This window comes from Phascolarctos cinereus, unplaced genomic scaffold, assembly GCF_003287225.1.
Source record: "Phascolarctos cinereus isolate Bilbo 61053 unplaced genomic scaffold, phaCin_HiC Scaffold_726;HRSCAF=1367, whole genome shotgun sequence".
NCBI classification, from domain to species: Eukaryota; Metazoa; Chordata; class Mammalia; order Diprotodontia; family Phascolarctidae; genus Phascolarctos; species Phascolarctos cinereus.
This window is the reverse complement of record NW_027556098.1, coordinates 422,679,579-422,696,793: the sequence shown is the minus strand read 5'-3', so window position 1 is coordinate 422,696,793 and position 17,215 is coordinate 422,679,579. Positions and strand designations below refer to the sequence as shown.

Here is a 17,215-nt window from a genome sequence, read left to right as displayed (position 1 = left end):
ATCTACTGACACTTGCCAATACTCTAAAAAGGATGATCAGAAGCATATTGGGCTCTTGAGTTTTGGGGAGCCCATAATCCAAACCTTGGTATTTTGATGGCCTCCACATAGCCATTCAGCTGATGATGATGGGGTGTGTGTGTGTGTGTGTGTGAGTGTGTGATACCATTACATTTCATCCAGCTTTGTTCATTATGGGTTGGATGAAGTAAGGCAGTCCCTCTAACAAGATATCTAGGCCATAAGAAGCTTTCATCGTTCAAGAGAGTTTATTTGATATTTTGCCCCGAAGGTGTTAGTGTATTCACAAACAGGTTGTGACTTTGCTGCAGACTGAAACCTCCAATCTTTGCCTTTGCCTCTGCTCCAGTCCTAGTTTGCCTCTTCTGCTAAGGAATGGAATTCTTCAAATACAGTAAACATTTGTTGCTAGAAAAATGAGGTTCTAGAGGAACACCATCTTCCCTGATCACTCTGGCCACTATGAGAAAGGCATACGCAACTAGATGTTAGTGTCCAGTCATCTTGTGATGAGGGACACTCTGAAGGACAAGGTTCCTGGGCAACTCCCTCCCTGGCTGTGTGGGTTGAACTGTAAGAACCTTGAGGGACCAGGCAGATAAGATCATCTGTAGCGATTCCAGGGTGGTGACCATGGGCTTGGCTGAGGTGTCTGGGCCAGGGACAGAGGACTACTCTCCTTTGGTATCAGGACCAATGGAAAAACCTTGCTCATGCCTCCCACCACATATTGCCGCTGGTGGGACATTTCAGTGACCAATAAGAGACATAATACGCCCTCTGCTGAGCTGAATATTTAGGTTGGTGCGGGACTGGGGACTGAAACCATCATCAGTCTGTCCATGGGGCTGTAATGTCAGGTTGCAGTGGGCATGAGGCCACTTAATAACAGATGAGGTAAATTCCGTCTGTTCAGCAATTTAAGTGCTGGATTTAACACTAACCACCTGAATTCCTCCCCATTACTATATATATATATATGTTATTTACCATTTATATTATTACATAGATGTATATATTCTGTCTGCCCCTATCATTTTATTTCTCCTTATACCTAAGGGCAGCGAGGACAGAAGTGGATAGAGCACTGGGCTGGGGATCAGGAAGTCACCATCCCGAGTTCAAATCCAGCCTCAGGTACTGGGCAGGGCATTTACTCTGTTTGCCTCATCAGTAAAATGGGCTGGAGAAGGAAATGACAAGGCACTCTAGTCTCTTTGCCTAGAAAACCCCATCTGGCTCAGGAAGAGCAGGCCCAGACTGAAGCACCCGAACCACGTGAGTTCCTCCCCAGTGCACTGAATGTAACAATGTAACAAGGGATTAGTTAATAGGTATCCCCCCCCAGCCCCACCGGTCCCGGTCCCGCCGTTTCTCCCTGGGCCTGACCTAACTTTCAGGCCTGGTCACCGGCGGTAAGCCTGAGGTCAGGCCGGCCTTGAGAGAGGGAAGGCTCGGTGATGTCCAGATGTCCAGATGTCCAGATGTCCAGATGTCCAGAGGCCCGCGGGGAGCCAGGAGCGAGTGCAGGGCTTGGATCCGAGGGCCGTCTGCATTGGGAAGCCGATCCTGGGCGAGCCGAGGGGGTGGCGGCCGGAGATGCCGGAAGGGGCCGTGCGGCGTCGGGCGGCCCAGGATTCGGCCTCGGACCTCCGCAGGCGGAGCTTCCTTCCAGGCCGATGGCACGCCCCGTTCTGGCCGCGGCAGACAGCGCAGGAGCGCCAGCAGGCGGGCCAGGGGATGGATCGGGCCGCGGACGCAAGAAGGTGGGAAGACGGAAAGAGGAGGGAGGCCTCCGCCGCAGGCCGGACTTCCTCTCTGGGGGCTACCGAGGGACCCGAGCCAGGTGAGCGCAGGAGACCCGGAGGGCGGGGCGGAAAGGCTGGCCTGGCCTCTAATTGGCGGAGAGATAAGGCTCCGGGCGCGTGAGGAGTAGAGAGGGGCGGTGTCAGCCTGAGAGGAGGGAGCTCTGCAGAGGAGCGGGGAGTCCGAGGGGGCGGGAATCCTGGGGAGGAGACTGGGCATGCGCACTGGCTGCACCAACCATTTGTCCGAGAGTGGGCGGGGGAATACAAGGGCAGTTGTGAGACTGATCATGCGCGGAGGCTGGCTAACTGGAAGGAGTGTAACCTGAAACTGACAGTGAGGGGATGATACTGAGCATGCGCGAAGCCAGCCACTGACCTTGTGGATGGCGTCGGAAAAGAAAAGCTGACTTTGTTTGGGATTCCTGAAGGTAGGTCTGTGGCGGAGCGTCAGCGGCGCTGCCGAGAAGAGACGGGAAACTGGCTGGGCGGAGGTGGGAGGGGAGCGAGAGCGGGGGGTGAAGGGCTGAGCCCCGGCACGTAGGGGCGTGGAGCCCCCCCGGCTGCCCCGACCTTGGCTGTGGCGGGGAGACCCTGCAGACCCGGGGCTGCTGCAGACCTAGGCTGCACGACTGGGATGTCTCCGCCGGAGAAATCTCCCTGGCACAGACGTTCATCCTCTGCGATCCTTCATGGTTATTTTCTTTCTGAGGACGCCGTACCCGAATAGACTAGAGAAAGGAGGAAATAGCTCCCGGGTTCCTGACTGGCAAGGACGAGGTGAGTCAGCCTTCTTTCCTCTCTCTCCTGCCCTCTTGTGTCAGTTCCTAGAGTCTGCTGAGGTTCCTTTCCCCTCCTGCAATGTGGCTTTTTCCTACAGAATCTCTGAGCCCCAGCCCTTCTTTCCCCAATAGGATCTGAGCCCCTCCAAGGCAGTTCCCCGTATTCCAGGTGAATTAAGGACTGTTTCCAGTTGCTCTCATGCCCTCTGTTGGTCAGTGCCCTTGCTCATGCTTGAAATGACACCTCCCTTTAACCACAGCGAGTTTGGTGCTTCTGCAGACATTGTATTTCCTTACTTCACTGGCAAGCATCAGGTGCTCCAGTAAAAAGCATTAAATTATTAATCAGAAAAAAAAAAGACATGACACCTCCCTCACTTCTGCCGAACTTCTTCATCCCAACTCTCTGATTTCTTGTCTGGAATACAGAAGCCGTGTCTGTAGGAGTCCCCTCAAGCACGTATTCACTTGCCAACGTCTTCATTGTCTCCCCATTGTCAGGCATTCCAAGCTGTCCCCCAAGTGACCGCAGCCTCCCTCTCTCAGCTCATGTCCTGCTACTCTCAACTAGGAAGCTCTGTTCCCACGAATCCCCACCTTTTCCCCTTGATAGCCCGCCTTTCCTTCAGGACCCAACTTAGGGGCCATTTTCTCAACAGAGCAGTGTGACGTACTGGGAAAACCAAGAAAACTTGGGTTCAGCCTGGGGCTGCTATCCATGTGACTTCAGGCTAGCCCTTATCCAGTGTGGGCCTTAGTTTCCTCAGCTGTAAATGAGTTGGTTGCTTTTGATTCTTCTGAACCATGTTCCCATAAGAGAGGTCACTGAACACCTCAGCGATGATCACCATAAAGATGGTGCCTCCCAGCCTGTTCATCATGGCAAACAAATCCTAGGAAAGTCTTAGCCCAGAAGTCTTCTTTGGCTGGCACAGCTGACAAGCCCACTCATCCTCCTTCGGTCATTTCTCCGGTTGAGACCCTAGGTTACCCCATACTTGACAGATGCTCTGAGAACTAGTATTGATTAACTGGGGGCTTCAGGCCAGCATCTTCCAGCCACTGGGCCCTTTGCTTTGCCAACATCTTCCCACAGTTGTTGAGATCCTCCAGATACAGCAACACTTCCTGGTGTCTCTGTCTTCTCCAGATGCCACTCAGAAGTGGCAGGTACCCCTGAGCTAATGGGGGGCACAGGCTCCAGCTGGGAAGATCTTGGCGAGCAGATGCAGGCTTTCTGCTGTGTGTTCCTCTGCACCTGGGACCTGATAGCATCCTGTGCTGCACAGGGACCATTCTGGGAAGGCCTGGCTGCCCAGCAAACAGTCTGGGGGACCTCCTCCTCATGGCACCCTGGATTGGGCCTCTTTGGTTCTCTCATTCCTTGTCTGGGACCTTTCCTCCCTTCTGTGCAGCTCCTGTGGGTGAGGCCTCCCAGGAGGCCTCCTTATGATGCTGGGGACACAGAGTTCCCTTTTTTTGTATTTTTTACACAAATTTTCTTTTTTTTATATTGATTTAAATGTCAGCAAACCTGAATAGTTCAAGATGCAAAGAAGACAGCACGAAACTTTTTTTTTACTTTTTACATTTTGTCTCACTTTTTAAGTAATTAAAACTTAGCTTGGTAATTCCATCACTGTTATCCAAATATGCCTTTGCTATCCTCTTTCTGCCTTCTTATAGAGATTCACTGACACTCTTTGCCCTTTTCCTTTGTTTTCAGTGTTACCATCATTATCTCCAGACTTTTACTCCGATAATGAAAAACAGTGAAAAAGAAAAGCTGTCCATTTTCAGAAATAAGGGTCATTGTGAAAAGCACATGCAGAGCTTTGCTGTGTCCCACAACTCATGTCTGTCTCAATCTGAGGGTTAGCTCATCGCTGCTGCCTGCTGGTACTGTTGTCATGTCTACTGACCATTCGCCCTTTTGGCTGTAGCAGTTGTCCACTGTGGGTGCTCGAGGGGATCTCTGGCTTTGTCTTCATGACTTATCCTTGAAAGGATGTTCCTGAGCCAGGCATTGTCATTTTCTTCGTTACTGATTTCTCTCTTCTTCCCTGACTTTTCCTGAAGTGGCCTCACTCTCTGCAGAATCTGATTCACGTATATGCAGTTTGCCTTTTGTGCCCCTCAGGGCTGTCTGGGAGCGGGGGGAGCCCTTTAAGGACTGTTTGAGGCCCTACTGTCTGTTGCGATGGCAATTCAGGTTAAATGACTTGAGTCACACAGCTAGTGAGTGTTATGCGTTGGAGGCCAGATTTGAACTCGGGTCCTCCTGACTCCAGGGCCAGTGCTCTATCCGCTGCACCACCTAGCTGCCCCTAGCCACCCCCATTATGAGAAATGATGAGTTCTACCTGTCTTCCCCCTTCCTCTGTTAACATGTTCCTCTTTCTACCCTCCCCTCTCTTTACCATCTTCAAGTCCTCAGAACAAAACTACCTCTCTTGGTATCCTTTGAAAACATCAAGGTTCCAAAGGGTGGATTCCATCCTTCCTTCACACTGTGTAACACCCTCTATTGGCTCAGGAACAAGCCTCATGGCTTCCAGATTCCTCAGGGCTACTGCATTTGTATTTCAAAGTTTTGACTCATCCCCCAGGCTTTCATCAGAAATACTGACAATTCCCTATTACATTAAAGGTTTGTTTCTGTTCCCCTGTAGAATTAAGGTTAGCTTTGCTGGGTAAGTTATTCTTGTTTACAAGCCTCTCTCTCTTTTGCCTTTGGGGATACAGACAGTTCTCAATTAATGAAGTGGACCTCCCCCTCCCCTATCAAGGCTCTGCATGGCCTCAAAGCCTGAGCAGCTTTAGTACCTGGACTCCCCCCCCCACCCCCACAGTAGAGCAGCTTCAATCCCTGGAAAGCCGAGGACCCCTGGCAAGGTGCTGCACCAGCACTGCTGCTGCTGCTATTACCCTGCCACCACCACCCTTGATGCAGCCTGCTAGGAGCTGGAGCCAGAGCCCAGGCCCAGGGAAGGGTCCTGCTGCCCACCTGCTGGGAAGTCAGCTTTGCAGGCTAATTTATGGGAAGCAAGAACTGTCTGTATTATGTTCCAAGATCTCCTCTGATTGTTAGTAGAAACTGGCATGTCTTGTGTGACCCTGAAAGTGGTTCTTTTGTACTTGTACTGCTTTTTTCTGGATGATGTTAGAGCTCGAGCTTTTTGTTATGGTATTCCTGGTGCTTTTCTTTCAGGAGGTGATCAGTGGATTCTTTCTGTCTTCACTTTGCTCTCTGATTCTAGTAGTGTGTGGACTTCGGGAAGAGGAGGAATAGAGCATTTGGCCCGAATGTCTAAGGAGACAAGTGAGTATTCCAGAAGGGGAGGAGAAGGACAGGTGGGCAGATGAAGGGGGAGCTCTCCCTGGCCTCCGTCCACCCATCCATCCTCAGATGTCGCTTCTCTTTCTGCAGTCTGGAGTTCAACCACAGTTCCCTGGGCCTTGGCTGTGGCTGTGTCCGTGCCTGGAAGGTGCTCACCGGTCATCTCTGTACCCCTAGAATCTTGTTTTTTGACACTTTTATTCTTAGACGTCCTCATGTCCCTCTGCTGCCCTTGGTTGCTCTATCCATATATTTTGCCTCCTCCAGTCTTAAGCTTCTGTAAGGTAGGGAGTGTGGTGTCCTTAGCACCCTGCCTGGTGCGGAGAACAGGCATTTGTTAAGCGCCTACTGTGTGCCCGGCCTGTGCTGTTGTTTGTCCTTCATTCTCGAGGAGGACCATGACGTTGGGAAGGTGATGTTATGACTCGCAAGTGAATTGGATTCAGGTGAGGGAGGGCCTTGCAGAGTCACCGGCCTCACTCTTTTCTCTGGAGCCGTCCAGGCCCAGTGGCAAGATATGGATCAGGATGACGGAAGATGGCCAGGATGCCGTGGGGAACCTAGGCCTTTTTAAGTTACAGTCTTGCCCAGGTCCCATTTTGTCTGAGGCAATGCCCATTCGGTGATGCACGCTAGGTAAGAAATGAGGCAAAGAAGGCCTTCTTTTACTTAGTTTAAAAAAAAAATTTGGGAGGGGGAAGACACTCAGGGTTTCTGACCAAAACAGAAACAATTGCTATTTACATTCACGCTGAGCTATCAGAGCCCAAACAAGGACCAAATGAGGCTTGGGCTAGGACCCCCTACTGGCCAGTCAATGAGAGCCAGAGTGATTTGGGTTTAAGGCCTAGTCCTTAAAAAGGAAATTCAGCTCGTAAGCCCCAAGATATCTCATGAGGTTTCAGCAAAGTGCTAAGCACTTTACAGAAATTATCTCAGTCAATCCTCACAGCAACCCTGGGAGGTAGGTGCTGTTATGATCCCCACTTTACAGTTGAGGAAACTGAGGCAAGCAAGAGTTAAGTGACTTGCCCGGGATTATGTCGCTATACTAAATGTCTGAGGCAAAATTTGAACTTGGGTCTTCCTTACTCCAAGCCCCATGCTCTATGCACTGTCCCACTGAGCTCCCTCTTGGGGATCCTTGATCTGTGCTGATAGAATGTTTGGGAGAGAAGAATCTGCCTCTTATGGGAGAAAAGAAAATTGACAACTCAAGGAAAGTTATGTTAAAGACTGATCCCAGGACAAAAGGATCCACATTTACAAGTCCCCCAACGACTAATTTTCTTTTGTTCTGTCCCTCTCAATGTATAGTGCTTTTGACATCTGTGGCTCTGTTACCTTGAGGATCAAACGTCAGATGCACTTTGCCCTTTAACGCCCTTCACCACCTGGCCCCTCCTAATCTTTCCAGTCTTCTCTTGACTCTGGGACCCAGAGCCCCCCCACCCCGGTCTCCCTGCTATTCCTCCCAACCAGCATTCCCTCTCCCAACCCTGTGCTTTTTCACTGGCTCTGCCTCATGCGTGGAGTGTGCTCCTCTGCTTCTGCCTTTTGCTTTCCTGGCTTCCTTCAGCTCTAATCCATTCTTCTCTAAGGAGCCTTTTTCAGGTTCCTGCACTGCCGACCTCTTCTATGCTGTAGTTGTTTGCACGTCATTTCCCCATTTGAATGTAAGCTCACTGAGGGCAGGGACCCTGTTTTTGCCTTTGTTTCCCTACCATTAGGGCAGTGCCAACCCTTGTTGGCTCCCTGGCCATCATGCTCCCTGCCTTGCTCAGGCTCTGAGCGCTCCCACACCAGTGTCAGGGGCCCTCCATCACCATGCTCTACTTCGCAATTTAGCCTGTGAGAGCAGCTGCTGTTTTTGGCTGTCATGTCACTTTCTTGACACACACCGGACTTAGAATCCACAAAAATCCCTAGGTTTTTTTCACAGAAACTGTTTTCATGCCCTGTATTCCCATCCCAAATGTATACAGTTGATTTTTTTTAACCAAAGTATAGAATTTTCTGGTTTTTCCCCACTAAATTTGTGCCACAAGGTTGGGCCTGTTGTGATCTGCTGAGATTTTTAGGAGGTGGAGTCTTTCTTCCCTAGTGTGAGTCTTAGCTGTGTGTCTTCAAATTTGGCAAGCATTCCTCCTTTTTTATTATTCAGTCACCTTCAGTTGTATCCAATTCTCCATGACCCCATTTGGGTTTTTCTTGGCAGAGATACTGGAGTGGTTTGCCATTTCCTTCTTCAATTCATTTTGAAGATGAGGAAACTGAGGCAAACATGGTTAAGTGACTTGTGCTTGTCACATAGCTAGTAGGTGTCTGAGGCCAGATTTGAGCTCAGGTCTTCCTGACTCCAGGCCTGGCATTCTATCCACTGTGCCACCAGCTGCCCTCTTCTTCCTTTACCTTTATGAAAAAGTGATATAACTATCAAATAGGGTGTGACCATGGCGAGATCCTTTGGCTATTCAACTATTCCCTCAAACAGCAAGCATTTATTAAGTACCCACGGGGTCGGGAAAAGTGTTGGCACTCAAGCCCACATTCTCTCAAGGAAAGGTTTACACTTGGAACTGCAGTGACCTGTTGACATCTGCTTTGGGTTCTAGGGATTCAGGCATTTCCCAAGCCTGCTCAACCCATCCCATGCTAGATTACAGTCTGCAGAAGAGGCACAAGTCTAGATGCAGGAGGCGCTAACCTGAGCAGGATGGGGGAGGGAGGGATACCTCCAGTTTTGGGACTGGACAGGAACTGAGAAAGAAAATAGAAGTGAAAATACAGAGGCATCTGAAAAGAATCAAAGTGGTGATAAGACAGTTCCAATTGGATATTGTCATCCTTGATCTCAGTAGAGTCAGAAGAAAGGTCACATCCAAGGGGAATTTAGGGAGGGAATTTTGGCTTCAGGGTGGTGAAAAGAATTTGGTCAGAATGTCAACAGATAAAGAATGAAAGAGTTGCTGGTGAGGACCCTGTTGAAAGTGGCACAGATCTGTAGCTTTCCTAGTCTAAATACAGTTTCTAGCACTCTTCAGAACCATCTGGCAGTTCAGGGAGGGGGAGGAGAAAGTTGGTGAAGGGGGTAACTAGAGTGTATGATTGGTTTGGTGGAAGGGCTTGGGGATGAGGGTCTGACTCTAGGGTACTGGTGAAGACTTTGTTTGGGAGCTCTAAGAGGTATCGGTCACCTTCATGACTTCTTTCCCTCTCCCAGTTCAGCCTCCTAAAGCTCCTGCCTTTGCTCAGGACAGGAGTCTAGCAGAACGAAGTACTTTTGGGTTGCTGACCACCAGATACCAGGTAAGTTAAGGTTCTGTTTTCGGAAATATCATCTCATTTCCATTCTCCTGAATGGCCTTAGCCCATCCAAGTTTCACGCATAGCCCTCAGCCTGGGGTATTCTCTCCTAGAATATTTTAACCATTCCATTGCATGACAGAGAGTTCTCAGAATCTGGGAGTCATGACTTCTTGGTGAACCCAAGTGTCGAGCTTTATATTTAGCCATATTCAATTTTCTCATAATCTGTCAGGAACATTAACATCCTCATTCTGACATCCAATTCCCAGAACGATTTTCTTTCCTTTTTCTGCCACCTTGCTGTCTTTTGTTTCCTCATTTTTGCCTTTGCCATTCAGGGACGCTTCTCTGTCTCTTCCAAATGGGAATCTATGTGGCAGTCCTCAGATCCCTTCACCTTCTGTAGGAGGGAAGCCAGCCAGGCTCTTTGAACGTGGATGGCAGAGGCTTGCCTGTGGGCAAAGCACTGACTCCACAAAGCTGATTCACACCGAGCCGATGCCGAACCTTCCCTGTTCTCCTGCTGATCGAGATGTGCTCAGCTTAGTCTTTTGCACTACTCGAGGGTGTTTATGCTGCGGCTCCTCGGCGTCTCTTTAGGAGCAGACAGCTTAGCAGCCTCTTCCGGACTCGATTTTGTTGCTGATGAGTTGTTTCAGTCACGTCCAGCTCTCCATGACCCCATTTTGGGGTTTTCTTGGCCGAGATACTGGAGTGGTTTTCCATTTCCTAGATGAGAAACTGAGGCGAACAGGGTTAAGTGACTTGTCCAAGGTCACAGGACGAGGAAGTGTCTAAGATTGGCACTCTGCTCTGCCACTTAGCCGTCCATCCTAATTTGACGGTGACACCCAGCTTCCCCATTTCACCAATTATGGGACTTAACAGTCCTCCCAGCCCCTGCCTTCTTTTCCTTCTCCTAGAGTCCCTCTCATCAGGTCCGTGCCTCCAAATCATCTCCATATCCTTCTTATCCTTCTCAAGTACTCTCTTTTCCATTGTTTCTTCTACAGCTTCCTCTAACAACTCAGAACTGATAAATAGTATTGAGTAGTCAGTACAGGAAGTACTTGGAGAGCCCTTCCCCATATCTACACACTGCTAACTCCATTAGTTTTCTTTGGACTGTGAAAGACATGGTCCCTGGCTAAGAAGGAATGTGTCTGATGTTTCAGAATCCAGTGACATTCAGGGATGTAGCTGTGGACTTCTCACTGGAGGAGTGGAAATGCCTGAGCCCTGCTCAGAGGGCCCTGTACAGGGATGTGATGCTGGAGAACTATGAGAACCTGGCCTCTGTGGGTAAGCATGGTTGCCCCAAGACTGCCCATCTGCCCACTGAGCTATCCTGGCTGTGTCATTTCCAACAGCTGTGAGGGCTATGAAGAATATCTTGGTTTTTGTTGAATGTATAGGGATATTCACATATACTTTTAAGGTAGGAAGACTCCAAAGTCCATTGGAGCCTGAAGATTGGATATTTTCAGGCCCAAATTCTTTGCTTTTATACAGGTAGAAATCCTGTAGCTTGATCATGCTGGCGCTGAGGTAGGAATTTTCCTTCACTCTTAACCCTAACCCTTAAGTAACAGATTCTTGGTAAAGTGCCAGGGCAGATACCTGAAGGTGTGAAAAGATGCTACTCTTTTAACACACCATGCATCAAATTAAATAATTTTCTTTCTCACCCCAAATCAGATAATTTGTACACAAAACAAGTAGAGGTCCATTGTACCATCCTCTGCACCTTCTCAGATTTCTTCTTTTCCATGAAGAGGAAGAGGCTAGGATTGGACTCTTGAGATGGATTTCTCCAACCGTTTCTCATTTCTATCCCCAGGACCAAGGCTTCCATTTTCCAAACCATATGTGATCTCCCAGTTAGAAAGAGGAGAAGCACCATGGATGCCTGAGGAGGAAGTTCCCAGAGACCACTGGCCAGGTGAGGGAATGAATGGCAAGTAGCTGATGGAATCCATTACCTCTGGAAGTTCAGCTGGTCATTCAAGTAGCAGGACTCTTGAAATAATTGTGCACATCTTTTGACCACCTATTCACTTGAGAGTGACTCTTGGTATTTAACATTGCTGGTACATATTTCCTTATATTTGAGAGAAGACCCTTATTGGAAATATTTAATGCAAAGGGGTTTTTTGTTACCCCAGTTAACCACTTTTCCTTCTTATCCTACTTGCATTGATTTTTATTAGAGCAAAAGCTCTTAAATTATCATGTAATCACAGTTATCTAGAGTATCTTTTGTGATCATCTCGGTCCTTTCTTTCAAGGTTGAGAATTCTCTTAGCCATAGTAGTTAGTTACCTCATCTAGTTCTGTTCTGAATTTTTTATGATGTGTTCTTTATTATTCAGATAATAATAACTCATATTTTTTCTCCCCCTTCCTGAATATCCACTTGACTTATTTGTTATGTTGCATAAGATGTTGATCTAATTCTAATTTTTGTCCAGCCTCTTTTCAGGTTTCCCAGAATTTTTGGACAAATGAGTTCTTCCTCAGGGAATTTTTTGCTTTTGTGTTTTATAGGACACTTTGTTTTTAGTTTGTTTCTAATTTATTCTTATCTAGTCTTTTCCACTGATGTATGTGTTTTGTTTTTTTAATCAATGAAAAGTAGGTTTGAGGGGTAGAATTTTTAAAAATGGAATTTTATTGGCAACCTCTGTTTATTATACTCCCAGAATTTCTTCTAGTACCTCTTCGCTTTGCCTGAGAGACCATCCCCCATAACAAATAATTTTTTTAAACATTCATTTTTAAAATTTTCAGTTCCAAATTCTTTCCCTCCCATTGGACCCTCCATTGAGAAGTCAAGCAACATTTTACCCATTATACAAATGAAGTCATGCAAAACATAAATGATATTTTAAATAAAAATGAAAAGGGAAAAAAAGGTAGCAAAACCAATGTGTACATCAAAAAAGTCTGACAATATATGCAATTTAATAGACCTCTTGACCTCCCACCTCTACAGAGCAGTAAAGTTGGGATATCTTCTTAGATCTCTTCATTGTGGCCTCTGGGTATTTTTACAACATTCATTTTCAGCATTTTTTTCTTGTTTGTTTTTTGTGATCTATCCATTCACATTGTTGTAGTTATTGTGTATGCTGTTTTCTTAGCCCTGTTTACTTGTATCAGATTATGTAAATATTTCTATACTTCTTCATACTCATCCAATTAATTGTTTCTTATAGCACATTAATATTTGGTTACATTCATGGCCATTCCCCAATTGATGGGCATCCACTTTGTTTCCAGTTCTTTGTCACCACAGAAAGTGCTGCCATAAATATTTTGGTGTAAGGGGACTTTCTTTTTATCATTGCCCTCCTTGGGATATAAGCCATCTCTGAGTCAAAGGGTATAGACATTTTATTCATTTTATTAGCATAATTCCAAATTACTTTCCAGAATGTTTGTACTGTACCACAGCTCCTTCAACAATGCATTAGTGTGCCTGTCTTCCCACAGTCTCTCCAGCATTGATTATTCCCATCTTCTGTCATTGTTGCCAATTTGCTGGTGTTTTGCTTTGTATTTCTCCTATTATTAGTGAGTTGGAGCATTCTTTCCTATAGTGACTAGTAGTTTGTAATTCTTCTTTTTAGAAGTGTGTGTGTGTGTGTGTGTGTGTGTGTGTGTGTGTACAGATAGATAGATATCAGCTAGGTGGTACAGTGGATAGAGCACTGGGCTTGGAATCAGGAAAACTCATACTGATGAGTTCAAATCCAGCCACAGATACTTAATAGCTGTGTGACCTTGGGTAAGTCACTTAACTCTGTTTGCCCTGGTTCCTCATTGGTAAAATGAGCTGGAGAAGGAAATGGCAAACTATTCTAGTATCTTTGCCAAGAAAACTCTAAATGGGGTCACAAAGAGTCAGTCACAACAACATATATGTGTATGTATATATGTATGTACACACATAGGTGTGGTTATACATATACCTTTGTGCGATTGTCTGTATATTGTGAATACCAAACTTTTATGTTTTCGATCAGTCACTAAGCATTTATTAAGTGCCTACTATGTGCCACGCACCATGCTAAGGGCCAGGGACCCAAAAGGAAGCAGAAGACAGTCCGTGACCTTAGGGAGCTTATAATTTAATGGGAGAGACTGCACTGAAACCAATGTATGCAGATGAGCTATACAGGGAATAATTAACAGGAGAGGCACTAGAATCTTCATTCCAGGGGTTGGGGAAGGCTTCCTGTAGAAGGGGGAATTTGAGTCGAAAGTTGAAGGAAGCCAGGGAGGTCGGTGGTCAGAGTGGGGGAGGGAGCACACTCCAGGTCTGGGAGGCTCCCAGAGAGAGTGCCCAGAGCTGAGAGGTGGAACAGCCAGAGGGCCCCTGTCACTGAATCAAAGAGGGTATGTAGGCAGTAAGGTGTAAGAAGATTGGAAAGGCAGGAGTGGGAGAGGTGATGAAGAGCTCTCAACATGAAACCGAATTTTGTATTTGTTCCTGGAGTCAATAGGATATTCTCAATTGTAGCATTTTTTGTTTAAAAATACATAGTTCCTCCTCAAGGAATTTATGATACTTTTTTCTGTTTTCTGTGTTACTGACACATATTTATTTCTTTTAGATTTGTTTAATCAAAAGAGCAGGTATGAGAACCAGGACCTGGCTCTGACTGATGGAACCTGCCTGGGAGCATCAGCCACGGAAAGAGGACTACAGAACAGTCCCTGGTGTCCTAGTATGGGAGAATCCAGGACGTCTTTGGTCAAGTTAAAGTGCCAGAAGGGTCCCCAGGATGGAGAATGCCCCCAGTTAACTGTCACTCACAAAGGATCGTCTTCTCAGGGGAATGTACTAGAAAAGAATTCTTTGGGGAGACATGTTAATCTGGGGCCAGTCTGTTTTGCCCAAGAAAATGCTGCTATGGGAAAAAGTCTCTATAAATGTAATATACTTGCAAAGAGCCTAAGAAACTTTTCAGACAAAATTCAGTGTAACAGATTCTCCTCAGGGAAGAAGCTTCATAAGTGTCACATAGGCAGGAACTTTTTCATCTACCACTCAGATGCCATTAAATGTCATATAGCTGGTGAAGAGTTCTATGAATGTAATGAATGTGGGAAAGCTTTTGAGAAAAGATCAAATGTCACTGAATGTCAGCAAATTAATTCTAGAGAGAAACCCACTGAACTCAGTAAATGTGAGAAGGAAACCCTTATTAGACATCAGGAAGTTCCTACTGGAGTGAAACTCTTTGAATGTAAAGAATGTGGGAAATCCTTCAGGGAGAAGCGATATCTTAAAAGCCATCAAAGGACTCATACTGGAGAGAAACCTTTTGAATGTAATGAATGTGGGAAGGCTTTCAGTGTCAGGCAGAACCTTTCTAGACATCAGAGAATTCATGTTGGCCTGAGACCCTTTCAGTGTAATGAATGTGGGAAAGCCTTCAGGATGAAGGATCATCTTAACATGCATCAGAGAACTCATACAGGGGAGAAACCTTTTGAATGTAATAAATGTGAGAAAGCCTTCAGCCATAGGGGGAGCCTTAGTAGGCATCAGAGAATGCATATTGCAGTAAAACCTTTTGAATGTACTGAATAAGGAAAAGCCTTCAATGATGGGCTAAATGCTAATAGCCATCAGAGAATTCATACTGGAGTGAAACTCTTAGAATGTAATGAATATAGGAAAGCCTTCAGAGTAAAGCATCGCCTTAAAAGCAGTCAGAGAGCTCATACTGTAGAAAAATGCTTTTGAATATAGCAAATGTAGAAAGTAGTTCAGGAAGAAGCAAACCCTTATCACCTGTCAGAGCATTCGTGTCGGAATGAAACCTTTGGGATGTGATGAATGTGGGGAAGACGTTCAGCGTATATCATCACCTTAGAGTGCACCAGAGAATTCATACTGGAGAAAAACCTTTCTAGTGCAATGCATGGGGAAATGCATTCAGGAAGAAGCAAACCCTTATCACCCGCCAGAGCATTCGTGTCGGAATGAACCTTTGGGATGGTGTGACTGTGGAAAAGCCTTCAAGGGGAAGGATTACTTCAACTCATAGGATCACAGGATACTCATATTGAAGAGAAACTCTTTAAATTGAAGGAATGTAGGAAAACCTTGAATGACCAGCAGAATTTTATCAGGTAATTCTGAGTGGAAGGAAATTTCTTTCAGACTGAAAGAATACCTTATCAGCCATGAGACAACTCATACAGATACAAAAGGCTGTGAATATAATGAATGTGGGATAATCTTCAGCCACCAAGGAAGACAATAAGCATTTGAAAACTCATACTGGAAGTAAACCTTTTGAATGTAACGAGTGGCAATCCTTCACTGAAAATCAGTGCCCTTTTTAGATATCAAGAAGCTCATAAAGGAGTAAAACCCCATGAATATGGTGAATGTGGCAAAGCCTTCCATTGAGAAGGAGGCCTTTATAAGACATCTGAGAGTTCACTGTAGAGTGAAACCCTTGGAAAGAAGTTATTGTACCTTCAATGAAAGGTATCTGATGGGAGTGGGGCCCAAGCCAAGATCTTCGCCCCTCACCCCAAAGGGAATCTGGCTCCCATTTGTCTACAGGCCCCAGCTCCTCATCTCCCTTTGAAAGCCTTAGCTCTACCATTTGATTTCATTCAGATGTGCCTTCACCCCTTGCCCTAAAAAGAGTCTGGCTCCCATTTGTCTACAGGATCCAGAAAACCCTTAAACTTTCAGGTTCCTTATCAACTCTCCTTATTTCCCTTTGAAAGCCCTAGCCTCATCTTTTGACCTTACTTTGATGCCTTCCAGTTCCCTTCATTACAGGCCTCACAAAACCCTTCCAGTTCCCTCCATTATCTATTCCCATTGTCTATTCAATTTCTCAGACCTCCCAATCAGGATTCTTTACCTAGACCCTTTTCCCAGCCCCCTTCTCTGGCCACCCAAAGTTACTTCAGTGTATAAAAATTCCACCCTGGCTCCCATTCAGATGCTGAGAATCTCAAGCCCAAAAGGCTGAGCTTTTCTCATGCCTGCTCATCCTTACCTGGCCTAACTGTTTTATCACTAATAAACTTTTCCTCTGGCTGGAAGAAGATTTGAGTTGAATTCATTCAGGCAGGGTCCGGGGTTGTGATTTTGGGGGTTCCCCCAGCAGGACCCCAAAGTCCTAGACCTCTTAAACCATTTGAATGTAGTCTTCACACTGAGGCAGTCTCTCAGTCTCTTAAGAGGACATGAGAAAGCCTTCAGCAATAGGGGAAGACTTATAGTACAGGAAACTCTTACTGCAGAGATAGCCTATGAATGCCCTCAGGAAAGCATGCCATAAAGCCTTCATTTGCCTCACAGCCAAAGTGAACCACCCTGCATACAATGAATGTGGGGAAAATTTCAGTGACAAGTAGAACCTTATTAGACATTATGGAATTCACATTGGAGAGAAGCCCTTTAACTGTACTAAACAAGGTGGAATGATTTTCTTTTGTCTATGGCTTCCCTCCTAGGATACATTCTGAACCTGGAAGAGATTTTGAGAGCAAATATTTAATGAGACACTGGCTTTGGCATAAGCCAAAAAGTTAGGAAGCACACCTTCCCAGCCTTAGGGAGACCCACCACCAGAATGTTTTACTCGCATGCTTCTAATGTTTTTAATCACACAGACTCCCTGAGGCCTGAGCTACAGGCGCAAAGAGGTCAGCACTTTCTTCTGGTGTCTGTGGGCAACATTCCCAAAGAGGATACTCGAGACTTTTAGCCCAGTGTTTTCATGTCTGGTGGAAAGCTATGCTTACTTCTTAACTCGTGTTTATAGTTTGAGAAAGTAGAAATGGCATAGCTCCCAACAAATATATTTCTCAAGTGAAAGGCTGGTTGGAGGACCTGTTCTCAGCTCAGAAAGATTTTCATGGACATAAATGATCAGGTATTAGAATTACATGTAAAAAAAATCTAATATGCAGGC

The 17,215-nt window shown here is 46.1% G+C and overlaps 2 protein-coding genes across 8 annotated transcripts; one reads left to right on the top strand and one right to left on the bottom strand.

Moving 5' to 3' along the window:
- Positions 1 to 250: 250 nt before the first annotated feature.
- Positions 251 to 2,118, bottom strand: LOC110220112 (uncharacterized). The gene is made up of 2 exons (XM_078146433.1): positions 1,411 to 2,118; positions 251 to 481 (listed from the first exon to the last, which is right to left on the bottom strand). Exon 1 carries the CDS (start codon positions 2,116 to 2,118, stop codon positions 1,411 to 1,413), a length of 708 nt encoding a protein of 235 aa, XP_078002559.1. The 3' UTR covers positions 251 to 481.
- Positions 2,119 to 2,169: 51 nt separating this feature from the next.
- Positions 2,170 to 16,343, top strand: LOC110220094 (zinc finger protein 181-like). Of its 7 annotated transcripts, XM_078146420.1 has the most exons (9): positions 2,170 to 2,257; positions 2,539 to 2,606; positions 4,335 to 4,507; positions 5,820 to 5,930; positions 6,018 to 6,096; positions 9,172 to 9,257; positions 10,433 to 10,559; positions 11,098 to 11,199; positions 13,877 to 16,343. In XM_078146420.1, the coding sequence occupies exons 5-9, from the start codon at positions 6,018 to 6,020 to the stop codon at positions 14,857 to 14,859; spliced, it is 1,377 nt and encodes a 458-aa protein (XP_078002546.1). In that variant the 5' UTR covers positions 2,170 to 2,257; positions 2,539 to 2,606; positions 4,335 to 4,507; positions 5,820 to 5,930; the 3' UTR covers positions 14,860 to 16,343. The 7 variants fall into 7 exon arrangements, with proteins under 7 accessions (XP_078002546.1, XP_078002549.1, XP_078002548.1 ...); XM_078146422.1 differs by lacking the exons at positions 2,539 to 2,606; positions 4,335 to 4,507 and having other exon boundaries at positions 2,171 to 2,257; XM_078146423.1 differs by lacking the exons at positions 2,539 to 2,606; positions 4,335 to 4,507; positions 6,018 to 6,096 and having other exon boundaries at positions 5,869 to 5,930.
- Positions 16,344 to 17,215: the final 872 nt, after the last annotated feature.